This window comes from Maniola hyperantus, chromosome 14, assembly GCF_902806685.2.
Source record: "Maniola hyperantus chromosome 14, iAphHyp1.2, whole genome shotgun sequence".
NCBI lineage: Eukaryota > Metazoa > Arthropoda > Insecta > Lepidoptera > Nymphalidae > Maniola > Maniola hyperantus.
Window position 1 is genome coordinate 1756950 of NC_048549.1, and position 18790 is coordinate 1775739.

Consider the following 18790-nt stretch of genomic DNA (forward strand, 5'->3'; position numbering starts at 1 on the left):
GAACATTATCCTCATTATTCAAGTAAATTGAACATCCGATATTTTAGCCTGCAGTTAAAAACATGAAAAAATGTAATTAATATTTTTACGTGAGTAAGTATTCCAATTATTTTGGTTTATTGCATCGAGACAAAGTTTAAAGTACATAACGCGACCGAAAGTAATGTTTTTTTTTAAAGAATATTAGCCATGTTAAATGACTAATATTCCCCTTTCCTCTCCAACTAAGCGTCAGGCTTGTGCTAGGAGTAGGTACGACAATAGTGCAACGGGCAGGGTTTGAACCGTCGACCTTTCGGTTTTCACTCCACTCCTTTACCGGTTGAGCTATTGAGGCTCTAAATATAATGTACATCGGCCTTTAAAATGACATTTCGGCTTTGTAGAGCGTTGTCTCCAACGCTGCGTCTTCCGGTGCGAGGTCGCCATTCCAGCACCATGGGACCCCAACGTTTAGCGGTTTTCGATGTCGTAAAAAACCGAAATCTACTTATCCGGAAAAGGGTGATAGTAGGTACCTATATTGAGTTCCGTAATTGTAGATCAAAACTTTTTCTATCTTTATTTGTCAAAAGTTTCATGTTAGTAGGTAATTACAATAGGTAATATCCCTGAATGTAACAAAGTCATAAATAAATCAGCAGAAAGCAATTTACTTAATCAAAAGTTTTGTTACCTCTTCACGCAACTTGGGAACTAAGTTCGGAGCTTCTGATTCGATAACCAGAATGTTATAGATGGTTTAAATCGAAGGAAAAAGTTATGATTTTAGGCTTAGGTATGATATGAACGAAAAACTTGTTTTCTCTGATCTTACCTCGAAAACAAAGAGGTCTATGTTGCTACCATCTTAGACTGCATCATCACTTACCACCAGGTGAGATTGCAGCTAACGTGTATCTGAATAAAAAAGCCTTAGATAAAGAAGAACGACTTATCTTGTATTATACCTTGTCTTATTGTCAACTAAGAGAGCAGGTCTGGATCTCAGCATGTCACAGTCTAGCAACCTGGCGAGCTCCTGTTCAGCTTTCTAGAAGGATTTTTGCTTTATATTACCTTGTGATTTTTGCTTTATATTACCTTGTGTGGAAACAGCTCTGCTCCTGGCCAGGTCAATCTTATTGCCGACCAGTAAAGCAGGTCTGGATCTCAGCATGTCACAGTCTAGCAACCTGGCGAGCTCCTGTTCAGCTTTCTGGAAGGACGCCTTGTCTATCACAGAGTAGATCACTACGAAGGCATCTGGAGGTTCTGTTCGGTCGATTTCTTCCTACGAACACAGAAAAATAAAATTTAGCATTCGCCCTTCGTCCGTATGGTCCATATTATAAATGCAAAAGTGTGTTTCTTTGTTAGTTTGTTCTTCAATCATGCTGCAACGAAGCAACGGATCGGTGCGATTCTTGCATGGATATACGTACCTAGTTAAAGACCTGGAGACACAGGTTCCTTTTATCTCAGAAAATCAAAGTTCCCATGGATTTTCATAAACCTAAATCCACGCGGACGGAGTCGTGGGCATTAGTTAACAAACCTTCTTAGATAAGCCTCCTTTCTATTGAAGAAGACCATGTAAAATCCTTTCAGTACTTTCTGAGATTAGTCCGAAGTAACATGAACTCACTGCAGCGGGGGACTTTAATCCACACTTCCATACTCCCATACTAATATTATAAATGCGAAAGTGTGTCTGTCTATCTGCTAGCTTTTCATGGCCCAACAGTTAAACCGATTTTGATGTAATTTGGCACAGAGTTCTGACTGACTGACTGGCTGACTTATCTATAAACGCACAGCTCAAACTTCTGGACAGATCGTATGATGTAGACTAAGAAAGGATTTTTGAAAATTCAACCGCTACGGGGCTAAAATTTTTGTGTAGTCCACGCGAACGAAATCGCGAGCATAAGCTAGTTTATAATATCTACCTAGTGATAAAGATTTTTAGGGTTCCGTACCTCAAAAGGAAAAACGGAACCCTTATACCTTACACTTTGTTGTCTTTCTGTCTGTCTGCCGGTGTGTAAAGAAACCTACAGGGTACTTCCCGTTGACCTAGAATCATGAAATTTGGCAGGTAGGTAGATCTTATAGCAGACATTAGGGGGAAATCCGTGTATTTACACATCACACATCACACATCACAGCACACAAAAAATGGTGTGATATGGTTACATCACACACAAAAAAAAATTGTGGTCATAAATTAAAAATTAGTATTTTCAATTTTCGAAATAAGATAACTATATCAAGTGGGATATAATATGAAAGGGCTTCACCTGTGCATTCTAAAACAGATTTTAATTAATTTTTATGCATCATAGTTTTTGAAATTATCATGCAAAATGTCGAAAAAATACGACTGTAGTACGGAACCCTCGTTGCGCGAGCCTGACATGCACTTGGCCGGGTTTTTTATACTTTTACTTTTACAGTGAAAAACTACCCTGTTCCATTACAAATCCAAAGTATCTGGATAATAAATATTTCCCGAATGAACAGTAAAATTTATTCCTCAGCATTTCCTTTTCAACAGGGCACTCGTAATGCAGTTTGCATAATTCAATGTTTCTAATAGAAAATGTTGCAAAGCTCGGAAAAATACTTGCTTCGTTTTCCAATAAAATGCTTTGTTTCATACTACCTAATGTCCGCGAGTTCGTACGCATGGACTTTAAGTTTTGAAAAATGCCGTGGGAACTCTGATTTTCCGGGATTAAAATAGCCTAATTGACACTCACGTCTGCAAAAAATCATGTCGATCCGTTGCTCCCTTGTGATTGATTGAAGGACAAACCAGCAAAAACACTTTCACTTATTTTGTAACTAGCTGATGCCTGCGACTTCGTCCGCGTGGAATTAGGTTTTTAAAAATCCCATGGGAATTTTTTGATTTCACGGGATAAAAAGTAGCCTATGTCACTCTCTAGGTCTTTATCTATACCCATGCAAAAAATCACGTCAATCTGTTGCACCGTTGCGACGTGATTGAAGGACAAACCAACAAACCAATAAACCAACAAACCAACAAACAAACACACTTTCGCATTTATAATATAGGTAGTGAGATCGGTTCAACAAATTGAGCCGTGCAAAAGTAACAGAAAGACAGACAGACCGCAACACACTTTCGCACTTATAATATTAGTATGGAAGTATGGAATCTATGTAGTAAGTTGCGATTCAAAAGTGCGGAAAAATACTCGATACATTTTCCAATACAAAGCTTTATTCAATGTTCAATCAGTGCATACGAGTGGGCAAAAGGGAACCAGTAGCAACCTGGATATTCACTGATAAGTACTCTGCAGTATACAGGGTGTAACCAGAACGCTAGCAAAAACTTAGCATGTTTTATAATATGAGTCATTGCGCTGGAACCATGTCTCATTTCATCGAACATCGAAATTACGTCATTCTGACGTCAGCCGAAATAAAAATATAAAGGGAAAAGGTGACTGACTGATCTATCAACGCACAGCTTAAACTACTGGACGGATCGGGCTGAAATTTGGCATGCATATAGCTATTATGATGTAGGCATCCGCTAAGAAAGGATTTCTAAAAAATTCAACCCCTAAGGGGATGAAATAGAGGTTTGAAGTATGTGTAGTCCACGCGGACAAAGTCGCGAGCATAAGCTAGTGTAATATAAATATATGCAATAGTATGCAATATGTAATAGTATACAAAAAAAAAGTAGGTACCTACCTAAGTAGTTTGTTAAATACATGAATAGATAAATCGTACCTTTGTGCTTGTACAGTTAACAAAATATAATTCTGATTCTTCGCCGTTCAGCATTATGGACACCTTCTGCTCTGAGCTGTCGACATCTGTAAACAAATTTATATTATTAACGTCGCTAACGTCGACTAGACACGTGAGTACAGCCGGGATAGATATTATTTATCTAAATATATAAAACGAAAAGGTGACTGACTGACTGACTGACTGATCTATCAACGCACAGCTCAAACTACTGGATGGCTCGGGCAAAATTTGGCATGCCGGTAGATAATATGATGTAGGCATCCGCTAATAAAGGATTTTTGAAAATTAAACCCCTAAGGGTGTGAAATAGGTGTTTGAAATTTGTATAGTCCACGCGGACGAAGTCGCGAGCATAAGCTAGTTATTAATCAAGTTTCAAATATGTATGTAATATGTATATGTTTATATTATGTATCAATAATCATAATATAAACATACCAGAAGTGAAATTAAATATTAATCACAACGCGCAGAGGCTTATCGAGAGTTTTACCTTTTATAATAACCTCACTGCAATATTAACTTGATTAGGGCACAACCCGTACTAAAAATTATTATTGCAATCGATTCTGTTACTGATTCTGAAAAAACTGTTACTGATACTTTCAGGTTTTGCATATACTAAAACTAGCGTCGTATATGCCAAAGCAAATTTACTAAACCCAGCTTTATTCCACTCTGCAGGAGTGCGTTCCGCCTTAAGTCACACCTAAGTTTTAGCAGATGAGGACCGCTTCCGGGGATGAAAACCGTCTAGTACTCTAGTCTAAGTTAATGTTTACCTTTGAGAACTTTTGGATTTGAAAGGAGCAGGGTTAATTTGAATTAGGGATGTGCGAACGATTTTGATATATTTATCTTGGCTGGAGTGGTTTTATGTATACTTAAGAGACTTGGTATGCTGTTGAATCTACTTAGTGGCTAATAAATAAACTCGGCCAAGTTCGAGTAAGAGTCCGCACCGAGGGTTCCGTATTCGGATATTTTTTTGACATTTTGCACGATAAATCAAAAACATAAAAATAAATGCATAAAAATAAATAAAAATCTGTTTTAGAATATACGGGTAAAGCCCTTTCACATTATATCCCATTTGGTATAGCTATCTTACTTTGAAAACTCAAACTCAAACTCAAATTATTTATTCAGAATAGGTAAAATTTTACGCTTACATCAGTAAGCGTAAAATTTTACCTATTCTGAATAAATAATTTTGACTATCAGGTCAAAATTTTAATTTGTAAGATGATATAGTGGTGATAATAATTAATTGAAAACACATTTTAATTATTTTTTTGCGATGTAACCCCACAAATTCACGGTTTTCGGATTTATTCCTTTACTTGTGACTCGTCCTCCCTGGGACTCGTCTGATGTCGTCCGTCCACCTAGTGGGGGGGTCTTCCTACACTGCGTCTTCCGGTGCGAAGTCGCCATTCCAGCACCTTAGGACCCTAACGTCTATCGGTTTTACGAACTATGTGCCCTGCCCATTGCCACTTCAGCTTCGCAACCCGTTGAGCTATGTCGGTTACTCTAGTTCTCCTACGGATCTCCTCATTTCTAATTTGATCACGTAGAGAAACTCCAAGCATAGCTCTCTCCATCGCCCGCTGAGTGACTCTGAGCTTTCTTATGAGGCCCAAGTACAGAGTACAGATTGATAATTAAATGTCTTTCATAATCGCATAGATTAATCTAAACTTCCAAAACATAGACATTGGGGCCGATTCTCTAGTACACAATCTCTAAACTAAACTAAATTAACAGGTCTAAATCTAGTGCTTTCCTTTTCCGCAAGCAACATTATGAAAGGGATAGCAATAGATTTAGACGTGATATTTTAGTTTAGTTTAGAGATTGTGTACAAAGGAATTAGCCACAATAAATGGTTTCAATCAATAACTAATTGGTTTATTTCGATGGGGATTTTGACATTAATCCATTGCGTACATCCACCGTTCGTCGCTGTTTATTAAAGCCTCTACAGACGTGCTGATAAGTCGCCTTCCAAAATGTTCCAAAACAGCTGTTGTACATAATTATATAATTAAGTCAGGCTGAGTTAAGCTATGAGCAAGAGCCGTGATAGCCTAGATTCTATTTGGGAGGTCGGGGGTACGATCCCAGGCACGCAACTCTAACTTTGAAGCATTAAAGGTATGATTCCGAACCACGCTGTACGCAGCAGTGCTGCCGCAACAGTGCTGTCGCGGCACTACTGGCCCCCATACAATCTCTATAAGCTTATATATATGAGATTACACGACGACCTCCCTGGCGCAGTGGTAAGCGCTGTGGTATTATTAGTGGGAGGTCCCGGGTTCGATTCCTGGCAGGGATTTGGAATTTTATAATTTCTAAATTTCTGGTCTGGTCTGGTGGGAGGCCTCGGTCGTGGCTAGTTACCACCCTACCGGCAAAGCCGTGCCGCCAAGCAATTTAGCGTTCCGGTACGATGCCGTGTAGAAACCAAAGGTGTATGGGTTTAATAAAAACTGCCATACTCCTTCTAGGTTAGCCCGCTCCCACCTTAGACTGCATCGTCACTTACCATCAGGTGAGATTGCAGTCAAGGGCTAACTTGTATCTGAATAAAAAAAAAACATTCCGCACAAACAGCTAGGCAGCAATGTAGCGGAACATTACATTTAGATGACAGATAGAGATAATATCATAGTGCACAAGTGTGTGCACAAATCAGACGCAATCTTTATTCCCTCACTCTCATAGTCCGATGGAACGGAAATCGGACACGAACGGAAAGAGATCAGGCTTAGGGCCGACAGCGTTACGAGCTCTGCGAGGCACTCGAACATAAAACCTAATCCCTAACCAGCGGCGGGGCGATTGTCTAAAACCTGCATCAATCATTATTACAATCTCAATTGTTCTGATTGGCTGAATTTGTGCGATTCTTGTTGCAACAATGCATTGTGGCCAATCGTGAGCGAGCATTAACCAATCAGAGATGATTGCGATCGTGACATTGTAGCTGTCAAACAACCGCAATAGGGCCACAGTTTTAGCTCGATGTAAGGATCGAACGCTCGCCATCCGCAGTCGAACATGCTAAACACTAGGTACACCAACCAGGCAGTTGAGTTGAAAGTTGGCATGTATGTAGATGCTGATACCCGTTCCTTTTGATTAATTGACGCAGGTCGGCCATTGTTTTTGATTTATTACTGCTGGAATGAGTAATAGGGGAAAGCTGGGTAAAACCCATTATTAGGTAAAAGCTTCCAATGAGTACTGTTGTAGTTCATAAACAACGATCATTAATGTTGTTTCTGGAGGCGCACGTCGCTCGGCCCGAAGGGATTATACTATACTAGCAGTGGCGTGCACAGTGTTCGAAGCCAGAGTGGGCATTAGTCAGGTAGGAACCTATTTACTGGCAGGTCATAATGAAAAATATGCATTGAGCTATTACAACTGGGGTAAGCAGTGCATTTATGCCTCTATGACCTGCACGCCACTGTATACTAGCGACCCGCCCCGGCTTCGCATGGGTGCAATGTAGATACTAATGTGATGTCATTGAGGTGTCATTGCCTCGGAAACTCAAATGAGAGGATTTTTTCCGACCTAATTCACATTATTTCAATTTCTCTAGGAATCTCTAATTTTTTGAGAATTAAACTATAGCTATAAATCTTTCTCTTGAATCACTCTATCTGTTGGTGAAAACCGCATTAAAATCCGTTGCGTAGTTTAAAATATCTACGCGTTCATACATACATACATACAGATAGCGGGAAGCGACTTTATTTTATACTATGTAGAGATACCTAGAATACCTCCCTGGTGCAGTGGCCTTATAAGCGGGAGGTCCCGGGTTCGATGCCTGTCAGGAATAACTTGGGAATTTATAATTTCTAAATTATCACAGGTCTGGTGGAAGGCTTCTGCCATATCTAGTTACCGCCCTCCCGGCGGCAAAGCCATGCCGCCAAGCGAAGCGCCAAGCTCAGAATAGGTATAGTGCATTCAAAATAAACTAGCGTGTTTCCACTTAAGACCGTCATTAGCAATAACAATAGGATTACATTCGACATGCCACGTAAACAATAGGGGTGATAAACCAAACACTCATAGAGTCCATTAATTTTTAAAGGAGCCGGTTCAACCTCATAGTGTGGATACTTTTGAATTCACCCGCCACGACTTAATCCTATTGTTATTGTTAATAACGGTCTCAAGTGGAAACACGCCAGTTTATTTTAAATGCACTATACCTACAAAATAGTAGAATACGATGCCGTGTAGAAAGCAGAAATCGACGGTGCCGATGAATTGTGTTTCTGTTCTAATTTACCCAACAATGAAACAAAATGATATTCTTTACAAAGATTTGGTAGGCTTTACAAAGTAGGTACGATATAAAAAGCTTTGGTTAGGCAAGACAAAATGAGCGAAATTAAAAATAACTGCCCATTTTGGCCCTTTGTCTTATAATTACCTAGGGAGAGCTCAAACCGATAATTTTTCACCCTCATTTAAATTCCTCACAATGGGAAAAGTTGGTCAAAATGTTGCAAGACGAGAATTTTAATGAGCTCACACTTTGAAAGGTTAGTCACAGTAACTTCTAATTGCGGTTGCGCGCACTGGGTAGAAAAGATGAGGGGTAATAGGCTGGCATGGTATGGGCATATAATGCGGAGGGAAGAAAGCCATGTCACATGTCCTTTAGGCCTCGAAAACCTCGGCTATTGTGTGTACCGAAATCAAATACAACCTACGCCCAAAATTCCATAATTTTACGCCTGGCGCAAACCTATAATAAAATTTACTCAGACTTCGACCTTTTTCACCTGTCCAAAATGCAATTAAAAAAGGAAATAATTAAACTGCATCGGAAAAATAATAATATGTAACTGATAATAATTATACTAGTATCTATAATAGTACATAAATCTGCATAATATCATAACCCACAAGCACGCACTCACGCATACTCTCTCTCCCACACACAAATACACACCCACACACACACAGACACACATACACTCACACATACACACACACATACATATGTTGTGAATCACCTACTAGGTATTTTTACTAGTTAATTGACTTTTATATTTTCATATTATTATATTATTGTAAAGCTTGTTTAAATTATCAAACGTACTGTTATAAATAATTTATATTTCATATCTATTTAAGTAATCTGTAAAAAATTGTAATCCTATTTGGCCTTATTTTCAGTCTGTTATTATGTAAAATTATATTGTATATATCGCTGTTGATTGCAAAAAAACAATAAAAAAAAAAGAAAAAAAAAAGAATGTTAAATATGCCTGTGGAAGGAAAAAGCGGAGAGGACGACCAAAGAAAAGGTGGATGGATTGCGTAAAAGAGGATATGCGTGTAAAACGGGTGGATACGTTGACGGATGACAGAAGTGAGTGGAAGAAAAAGACATGTTGTTCCGACCCCACGTAGCGTGGGATAAGGTAAGGATGATTTCCAGGGATTAAAGTAGCCTATGTCACTCTCCAGGTCTTTAACTATACCCGTGCCAAAAATTACGTCAAGCCGTTGCTCCGTTGCGTCGTGATTCAAGGACAAACTATTTCATTTCATTTCATTCAAACCGACGAACCAACAAACCTATAGGTACAAACAAACACACTATCGCATTTATGATAAGGGGGTGATTCCTAATAAGTATTTAATTAGTATGGATTGGATATGTATTATGAAGGCAACGTTACATATGTTATCGTCTCCCCTGCTATAAAGAGGCCTTCGACACACGAGCTGCGTCGGAGGCACTCATCAAATCTCTGAATGTCACAATCAAGGCACGCATGTAATTTCCCTGAGCCCCTTTGATTGGTCTAATTCAATTCCCACCCCTCGAATGTTTACTTTAATTATTTATTATCACCTTTGAACCCGTGTAGGTACGATAATTATTTCTCTTAATTAAGAATTTGGAAAATTGATCCTCGAGTTTCAATAGCTCAACGGGTAAAGGAGTGGACTGAAAACCGAAAGGTCGACGCGTTCAAACCCCACCCTTTGCACTATTTTCGTACTTACTTCTAGCACAAGAGTGACGCTTAGTTGGAGAGGAAAGGAGAATAATAGTTATTAAACATGGCTAATAAATTTTTTTTAAGTTTTATACGTAGCTTTGGCGGCGCGGGGAGTCGAAGCCCGTATCCCTTTTCGATACAGGGCTTCGCGACAATGCGACAGGGGAGCTTGTGGACTGTAGTTTGGTGGGTTTGACTGCGTAAGGGACTTGGGAATCAGAAAAGGAAATCGGCGTACCTTGACATCACAGCTGCGGCGTTCTCACATATCCTTGCTGGCCTTTAATCTTCCAAGACACCTTTGGCGATTATTTCACGATGGACACAGTCTATTTATAATTATTTAGATTTGGGCACACGCGTATTTCACGGTAAATTTGGTCTATTGTAGCGGTTTGGACAAAAATGCGGATTTTTCGATAATAATTAAACTAGCGGTGCACACACTATGTCAACTTGATGTCTCCGATCGCCATCTTCGATCTTCCATCTTGCGGGTTGCGCGGGACGCGGGCGATCTTCTTCCATATGCAATAATCCTGTATTTGAGACGCGTAACGCCATCTCGCGGTAGATTGCAAAGTTGCCGATATAGGTAAAGGATTATAAAAAGGTGAATAGGAAAGGATTTTTGAAAAGAGCAGTTTTAATAAGAATTTCTTGAATTAAGCCATTATGGCGCAACCATTCCCCGCGGCTTGAAGCATTGCCTTCAAAATTATAACGCGAAATTTACGAATTGAGAATAGATAAAGAAAATTTTAATTACGAATCTTCTCGTATTTGAAATTTATATACAACTTAAGCAACTTAACTAAAGCGGATCCTAACCTAAGCGAACGTCATATACTAACTAATCTTTAGGTAACGGAGAAATACGTACTACAGGACGCGAACAAGAACCCGTAGCAGTACGAACGCGGACAACGCGAATAACGCCGTTAGAACCCGGGAAGGCTTCCTCGATCAGCCCTAACGGCCAGTGAAGTGGTGATGCGTTATCGACTATAAGCATCACGACGTTACCTTTCGCAAATGGGTTAGATTGCACACGAGAAATTGGAACCCTTCGCGAAAGAAAACGTTTAAAGGCTCCAAGAAAGCTAGCTGTGCTTAAATCGCCAGCAACCTCTATGTGCACAGCGCGGGTAGTCAAGCACACGAAAATACACACGTGTGCCTTCGTCGAACGAATTCCATGACCACGAGGGGTAGTGACTTTAAAAGGGCTTGCGTAATCAGTGCCCGTATGCACAAAGGGTTTAGTTACTTGCGCGACTCGACAGGAGCGGTGGTCTGCCATTTCCGAAAAATTCGGTTTAGCATTAACTCGAAAATAGGGAAGGCGTTTATGTACCCAGTTCCGAATAAAATTGCGACCGGATTGAATCCAATTCCTTTGACGCAATATTAAGCCTTTAGCGTAATCTAAATCTGACGCAACTATAGCACTACGTAATGGTAGGAGTTTTGCAAAGCGGCAGATGAAAACTACGCAGCGTAGGAGTTTCGACCACGTCGAGAAGCGATCTACGAGTGAAATTATTAAGTTCGCTTCACTGTCGTCAGCAGCGAGAAGAACATGTTTCATTTCCTCTGGGGGCTGTGCCACCGTGGAAAAATTGAAAGCGGTAACAGGCCAAAGATTTGGATCTGATAGGATCCGTTGAGGACTACAAAACCAAAGCGGGTGATCAATATTTATGCGGTTGAATTGGAATCTGCGGTCACATGGCCGAATCCCAATACTAAGAAATATTTGACGAATGTCAGCGGCAAGAGCGATGCGGTATAAACGAAAACGAACGAGGATGTGAAATAAGTTCCCTTGCAGATTCTGGTCACCATGCAGAATATCATTGAGGGAAACTTGCGGAGTCATTTTTGAGCTAGTGTCCAGTACAATCCGCAATTTAGAGGTCACTTTATCTTTTCTTACCCCGTGGTGAGAAATCGCACACGAGGGCAAATTCTGCGTTGTCACCGTATCTAGTGGTGCAAGCGAGATGTAGCTCTTGTCCAAATACTTGACCATGACGCTGTCGTTGGCCTCCTTTAGCTGAGGTGAGGCTAACATTTCGAACTCTAGGCAAAAGAAGAGGGATTTCGCCTTCTGAAAGGAATCCCCTAGCGACATAACGTCCTCCTCAAATGGGAGTGCGACTTCATATCGTCCGTCTGCCTCGCGAGTAGTCGTGCTATTATAGGACTCTTTAGACGCCTTGTCATCTGGACTTAGTGGTTGCGGAGCGTTCAATTCGTCTATCTGCCGGAATTTACGCACAACAGCAACTAGCGGATATGCGGTACAACAATAACAAACTGACTCGAAACTATCAACCCGAGCAGGGGCAGAACCGACGATGACGTAGCCTAGAACTGTTTCTAAAGCTATCGGCGAAAGACATTCAGACTGACCTTGAACCTTGCGAGACAGTAGAAGATGAGGAAAGATTGAAGCTCCTATCAACAAATCAATGTCTCCCGAGTTAAAATATGTGTCGTCAGCTAAAGGTAAATTATTGAAATTTATTAAAGCCGAAATATCTACCGACACAGTGGGCAAGCATTCTGTAATCTTGTCTACAACGAGCGAATCCATGTCGAAGCAAACACTAAGATCGAACCTAGAAAAGAATTTTATGGGTACCGAACCCTTTATTGGTTTAGTAGTACCCCCAATCCCCTCGACTACAGAACACGTGGGGTTTTCATTTAAATCTAAACCTAAACGCTGGCATAGATTCCGACTGGCAAAGTTACTTTGTGAGGCACTGTCCAATAATGCGCGCACCCTATGCTCCTTCCCTTGCGAATCAAAGACAACAACGCCTGCGGTAGCGAGCAATACCGTAGTAGGTGCACGGGAAACATTGCAATTTGATAGGGAACATAGCGTGACATCATTGGAGTGCGCGGGCGTGATTGCGGGTTTCGACTTGTTCTTATTACTAATAACAGGCGAACTAGTCGTAGCGGCGATGCGCACGGCTGCAGCTGGCGCCAGTCGAGGCGCACTGTCACCGGACGCGGAATCTGCGAGTGCGGAATTCACTAGTGCGGAATTTGCGAGTGCGGAATTAACGAGTGCGGAATTTGCGAGTGTTGAATTAACGAGTGCAGGATTAACGAGTGCGGAGTTAGCGAATGCGGAATTAACAAGTGCGGAATCCGCTGGTGCGGATTTAGCAAATGCGGAATTAGCGAGTGCGGAATTTTCGAGTGCGGGATTAGCGACAGTGGAATTTGCGGAGACAGAATTCGCGAGTGCAGAATCTGCCGAATTTGCGGATGAGGAATATTTACTATCAAAGTGGATTAGGGTATGGTGAGCTAGGCCGCACCGACGGCAGCGTGCGGTCGAGCCGCACCTAGACAGTCTATGGTTTCCTAGGCAACCCACGCATAAATTATTCGCCTTAACATATTTAAAACGATCATTAACTGGCATATTATGAAAGGCGGAACATGTGTACAAATGTTCGTGTTGCGAGTTACACAGCGAACATAGAGGTTGCGTAGGCGTAGTCGCGGTATTTAAGTATGTATGCGTCGATTTGGAGGGTATTGAAGCTTTCGATGCCGTATCCGATTTCTTTTCTGTGCTTTTCGGAACTTCAGGTTTTCCAGACGTGCGTTGTAATACTTTAATATGCTCGCGGAGAAAAGAAATGAAATCGTCATACGACGGTATCTCCGTACCTCGTTTATTCAACTCGAATAGGCGAACTGTTTCAGAGTCCAATTTCTTTTGTGCAATGTATAGAAATATAAAGTCAGCGAGGTCATCCAACTTTAAATTTCGAAGAGCGGCGGTGGACGAGGCAAACGTATCTAAAAAACTCTCAAGATTATTTGAAGTTGCGGTGGATATCGCCTTAATATTATAAATTTGATCTAAGTACGATGTAGCTAAATAACGTTTATCCTCAAATTTATCAACAATTGTTTTGAAAATTAATTCATAATTTTCCGGGCACGGCGTAATGCCGGCGCAGGCTAATTTCGCCTTTCCGGACAATTTACCCAACAGATAATATAGTTTTTCGGCGTCTGTAAGAGACTTGTTCTCATGTATGATAGTTTTAAAATTAGCGTAAAAGAGACTCCAAGATTTTGTGTCAGTTCCGTCGAAAGAGACTAGCTGAATCGGCGGCAGATATGGCTTAAGTCGCCGCATCTCCTCGCTATCAACTTTATTCGAACCTTCGCCGTACTGCGAAACCAAACGTTTAATTCTGCCATAAAGGCGCTCGAAAGAAATTAAACATTTCAATTCCGGAGTCGCTTTCGGATATAACGACAATAATCGATTATTGTAATCGTCAACGATTTTGCTGAATTCGGAACGCAATGTTTCGATATTGCTGCTAGCATCGAGGAAATCCTCCCGCAGCGACGGGTTATTCGCTATGTCTTTTGATAGATCGTAAATTTCTTGTAAACAAGCAAATATGGTATTGCGTCGCTGTTCCAATAAAATAAGTTGCACATCGGCATTGTCTTCCGAATCTACGTATTTATCATTTTTCGGCATTTTAATCGAATATTAATCGATAGTTAAATCGAGAGAATATTAATGTGTAAATATCGTGCCTAATGATGATGATGATGATCATCAAACAGTAGGTTATTAATAGGTACAATACAAGTTAAGCGGGAAGAAGTAAAGTTACGCGGACTAAGTATATAATTTTATTATTTCGAATCGAGTAAATTTATTTAAAGTATGTGGGTACTTCGGTTACCTACAGAATATTTTCGAACTAAATTGTAATAAACAACTCAAATAAGTACCTAAGCACTTCAACTGGTTAACCACGAATAATATAATATGTACCTACCTATCTACTTTTGAGGTAGGTATATTATAAACTATGAAACGTTGACCTATAAAATTATAACCCTATTTCTTAAGCAGCGCGGGATAAACGAAATAATTTGTTTGCTTAAGTTATAAGATTTTATATAGCGGGACGTTAATTAATAACTAATAATAGGTAATTACGTATATTTTAACAAAATTACGTGTTCATTCCGGTTCGATTGGAGCCAAAAGTGGCGGCGCGGGGAGTCGAAGCCCGTATCCCTTTTCGATACAGGGCTTCGCGACAATGCGACAGGGGAGCTTGTGGACTGTAGTTTGGTGGGTTTGACTGCGTAAGGGACTTGGGAATCAGAAAAGGAAATCGGCGTACCTTGACATCACAGCTGCGGCGTTCTCACATATCCTTGCTGGCCTTTAATCTTCCAAGACACCTTTGGCGATTATTTCACGATGGACACAGTCTATTTATAATTATTTAGATTTGGGCACACGCGTATTTCACGGTAAATTTGGTCTATTGTAGCGGTTTGGACAAAAATGCGGATTTTTCGATAATAATTAAACTAGCGGTGCACACACTATGTCAACTTGATGTCTCCGATCGCCATCTTCGATCTTCCATCTTGCGGGTTGCGCGGGGCGCGGGCGATCTTCTTCCATATGCAATAATCCTGTATTTGAGACGCGTAACGCCATCTCGCGGTAGATTGCAAAGTTGCCGATATAGGTAAAGGATTATAAAAAGGTGAATAGGAAAGGATTTTTGAAAAGAGCAGTTTTAATAAGAATTTCTTGAATTAAGCCATTATGGCGCAACCATTCCCCGCGGCTTGAAGCATTGCCTTCAAAATTATAACGCGAAATTTACGAATTGAGAATAGATAAAGAAAATTTTAATTACGAATCTTCTCGTATTTGAAATTTATATACAACTTAAGCAACTTAACTAAAGCGGATCCTAACCTAAGCGAACGTCATATACTAACTAATCTTTAGGTAACGGAGAAATACGTACTACAGGACGCGAACAAGAACCCGTAGCAGTACGAACGCGGACAACGCGAATAACGCCGTTAGAACCCGGGAAGGCTTCCTCGATCAGCCCTAACGGCCAGTGAAGTGGTGATGCGTTATCGACTATAAGCATCACGACGTTACCTTTCGCAAATGGGTTAGATTGCACACGAGAAATTGGAACCCTTCGCGAAAGAAAACGTTTAAAGGCTCCAAGAAAGCTAGCTGTGCTTAAATCGCCAGCAACCTCTATGTGCACAGCGCGGGTAGTCAAGCACACGAAAATACACACGTGTGCCTTCGTCGAACGAATTCCATGACCACGATGGGTAGTGACTTTAAAAGGGCTTGCGTAATCAGTGCCCGTATGCACAAAGGGTTTAGTTACTTGCGCGACTCGACAGGAGCGGTGGTCTGCCATTTCCGAAAAATTCGGTTTAGCATTAACTCGAAAATAGGGAAGGCGTTTATGTACCCAGTTCCGAATAAAATTGCGACCGGATTGAATCCAATTCCTTTGACGCAATATTAAGCCTTTAGCGTAATCTAAATCTGACGCAACTATAGCACTACGTAATGGTAGGAGTTTTGCAAAGCGGCAGATGAAAACTACGCAGCGTAGGAGTTTCGACCACGTCGAGAAGCGATCTACGAGTGAAATTATTAAGTTCGCTTCACTGTCGTCAGCAGCGAGAAGAACATGTTTCATTTCCTCTGGGGGCTGTGCCACCGTGGAAAAATTGAAAGCGGTAACAGGCCAAAGATTTGGATCTGATAGGATCCGTTGAGGACTACAAAACCAAAGCGGGTGATCAATATTTATGCGGTTGAATTGGAATCTGCGGTCACATGGCCGAATCCCAATACTAAGAAATATTTGACGAATGTCAGCGGCAAGAGCGATGCGGTATAAACGAAAACGAACGAGGATGTGAAATAAGTTCCCTTGCAGATTCTGGTCACCATGCAGAATATCATTGAGGGAAACTTGCGGAGTCATTTTGAGCTAGTGTCCAGTACAATCCGCAATTTAGAGGTCACTTTATCTTTTCTTACCCCGTGGTGAGAAATCGCACACGAGGGCAAATTCTGCGTTGTCACCGTATCTAGTGGTGCAAGCGAGATGTAGCTCTTGTCCAAATACTTGACCATGACGCTGTCGTTGGCCTCCTTTAGCTGAGGTGAGGCTAACATTTCGAACTCTAGGCAAAAGAAGAGGGATTTCGCCTTCTGAAAGGAATCCCCTAGCGACATAACGTCCTCCTCAAATGGGAGTGCGACTTCATATCGTCCGTCTGCCTCGCGAGTAGTCGTGCTATTATAGGACTCTTTAGACGCCTTGTCATCTGGACTTAGTGGTTGCGGAGCGTTCAATTCGTCTATCTGCCGGAATTTACGCACAACAGCAACTAGCGGATATGCGGTACAACAATAACAAACTGACTCGAAACTATCAACCCGAGCAGGGGCAGAACCGACGATGACGTAGCCTAGAACTGTTTCTAAAGCTATCGGCGAAAGACATTCAGACTGACCTTGAACCTTGCGAGACAGTAGAAGATGAGGAAAGATTGAAGCTCCTATCAACAAATCAATGTCTCCCGAGTTAAAATATGTGTCGTCAGCTAAAGGTAAATTATTGAAATTTATTAAAGCCGAAATATCTACCGACACAGTGGGCAAGCATTCTGTAATCTTGTCTACAACGAGCGAATCCATGTCGAAGCAAACACTAAGATCGAACCTAGAAAAGAATTTATGGGTACCGAACCCTTTATTGGTTTAGTAGTACCCCCAATCCCCTCGACTACAGAACACGTGGGGTTTTCATTTAAATCTAAACCTAAACGCTGGCATAGATTCCGACTGGCAAAGTTACTTTGTGAGGCACTGTCCAATAATGCGCGCACCCTATGCTCCTTCCCTTGCGAATCAAAGACAACAACGCCTGCGGTAGCGAGCAATACCGTAGTAGGTGCACGGGAAACATTGCAATTTGATAGGGAACATAGCGTGACATCATTGGAGTGCGCGGGCGTGATTGCGGGTTTCGACTTGTTCTTATTACTAATAACAGGCGAACTAGTCGTAGCGGCGATGCGCACGGCTGCAGCTGGCGCCAGTCGAGGCGCACTGTCACCGGACGCGGAATCTGCGAGTGCGGAATTCACTAGTGCGGAATTTGCGAGTGCGGAATTAACGAGTGCGGAATTTGCGAGTGTTGAATTAACGAGTGCAGGATTAACGAGTGCGGAGTTAGCGAATGCGGAATTAACAAGTGCGGAATCCGCTGGTGCGGATTTAGCAAATGCGGAATTAGCGAGTGCGGAATTTTCGAGTGCGGGATTAGCGACAGTGGAATTTGCGGAGACAGAATTCGCGAGTGCAGAATCTGCCGAATTTGCGGATGAGGAATATTTACTATCAAAGTGGATTAGGGTATGGTGAGCTAGGCCGCACCGACGGCAGCGTGCGGTCGAGCCGCACCTAGACAGTCTATGGTTTCCTAGGCAACCCACGCATAAATTATTCGCCTTAACATATTTAAAACGATCATTAACTGGCATATTATGAAAGGCGGAACATGTGTACAAATGTTCGTGTTGCGAGTTACACAGCGAACATAGAGGTTGCGTAGGCGTAGTCGCGGTATTTAAGTATGTATGCGTCGATTTGGAGGGTATTGAAGCTTTCGATGCCGTATCCGATTTCTTTTCTGTGCTTTTCGGAACTTCAGGTTTTCCAGACGTGCGTTGTAATACTTTAATATGCTCGCGGAGAAAAGAAATGAAATCGTCATACGACGGTATCTCCGTACCTCGTTTATTCAACTCGAATAGGCGAACTGTTTCAGAGTCCAATTTCTTTTGTGCAATGTATAGAAATATAAAGTCAGCGAGGTCATCCAACTTTAAATTTCGAAGAGCGGCGGTGGACGAGGCAAACGTATCTAAAAACTCTCAAGATTATTTGAAGTTGCGGTGGATATCGCCTTAATATTATAAATTTGATCTAAGTACGATGTAGCTAAATAACGTTTATCCTCAAATTTATCAACAATTGTTTTGAAAATTAATTCATAATTTTCCGGGCACGGCGTAATGCCGGCGCAGGCTAA

The 18790-nt window shown here is 41.3% G+C and overlaps 1 protein-coding gene across 2 annotated transcripts in view; it reads right to left on the reverse strand.

Moving 5' to 3' along the window:
* Positions 1-18790, reverse strand: part of Rgk3 (Rad, Gem/Kir family member 3) — a 96356-nt gene that overhangs the window by 8862 nt on the left and 68704 nt on the right. For both annotated transcript variants that reach the window (XR_011237521.1, XM_034975503.2), the window contains exons 3-4: positions 3754-3839; positions 1084-1273 (exon numbers count right to left, since the gene is read on the reverse strand). Coding sequence is in view for 1 of the 2 variants with exons in the window: in XM_034975503.2 (XP_034831394.1) it covers positions 1084-1273; positions 3754-3839 (276 nt within the window). In the remaining variant the exon portion in view is untranslated. The remainder of the gene's footprint in view (positions 1-1083; positions 1274-3753; positions 3840-18790) is intronic.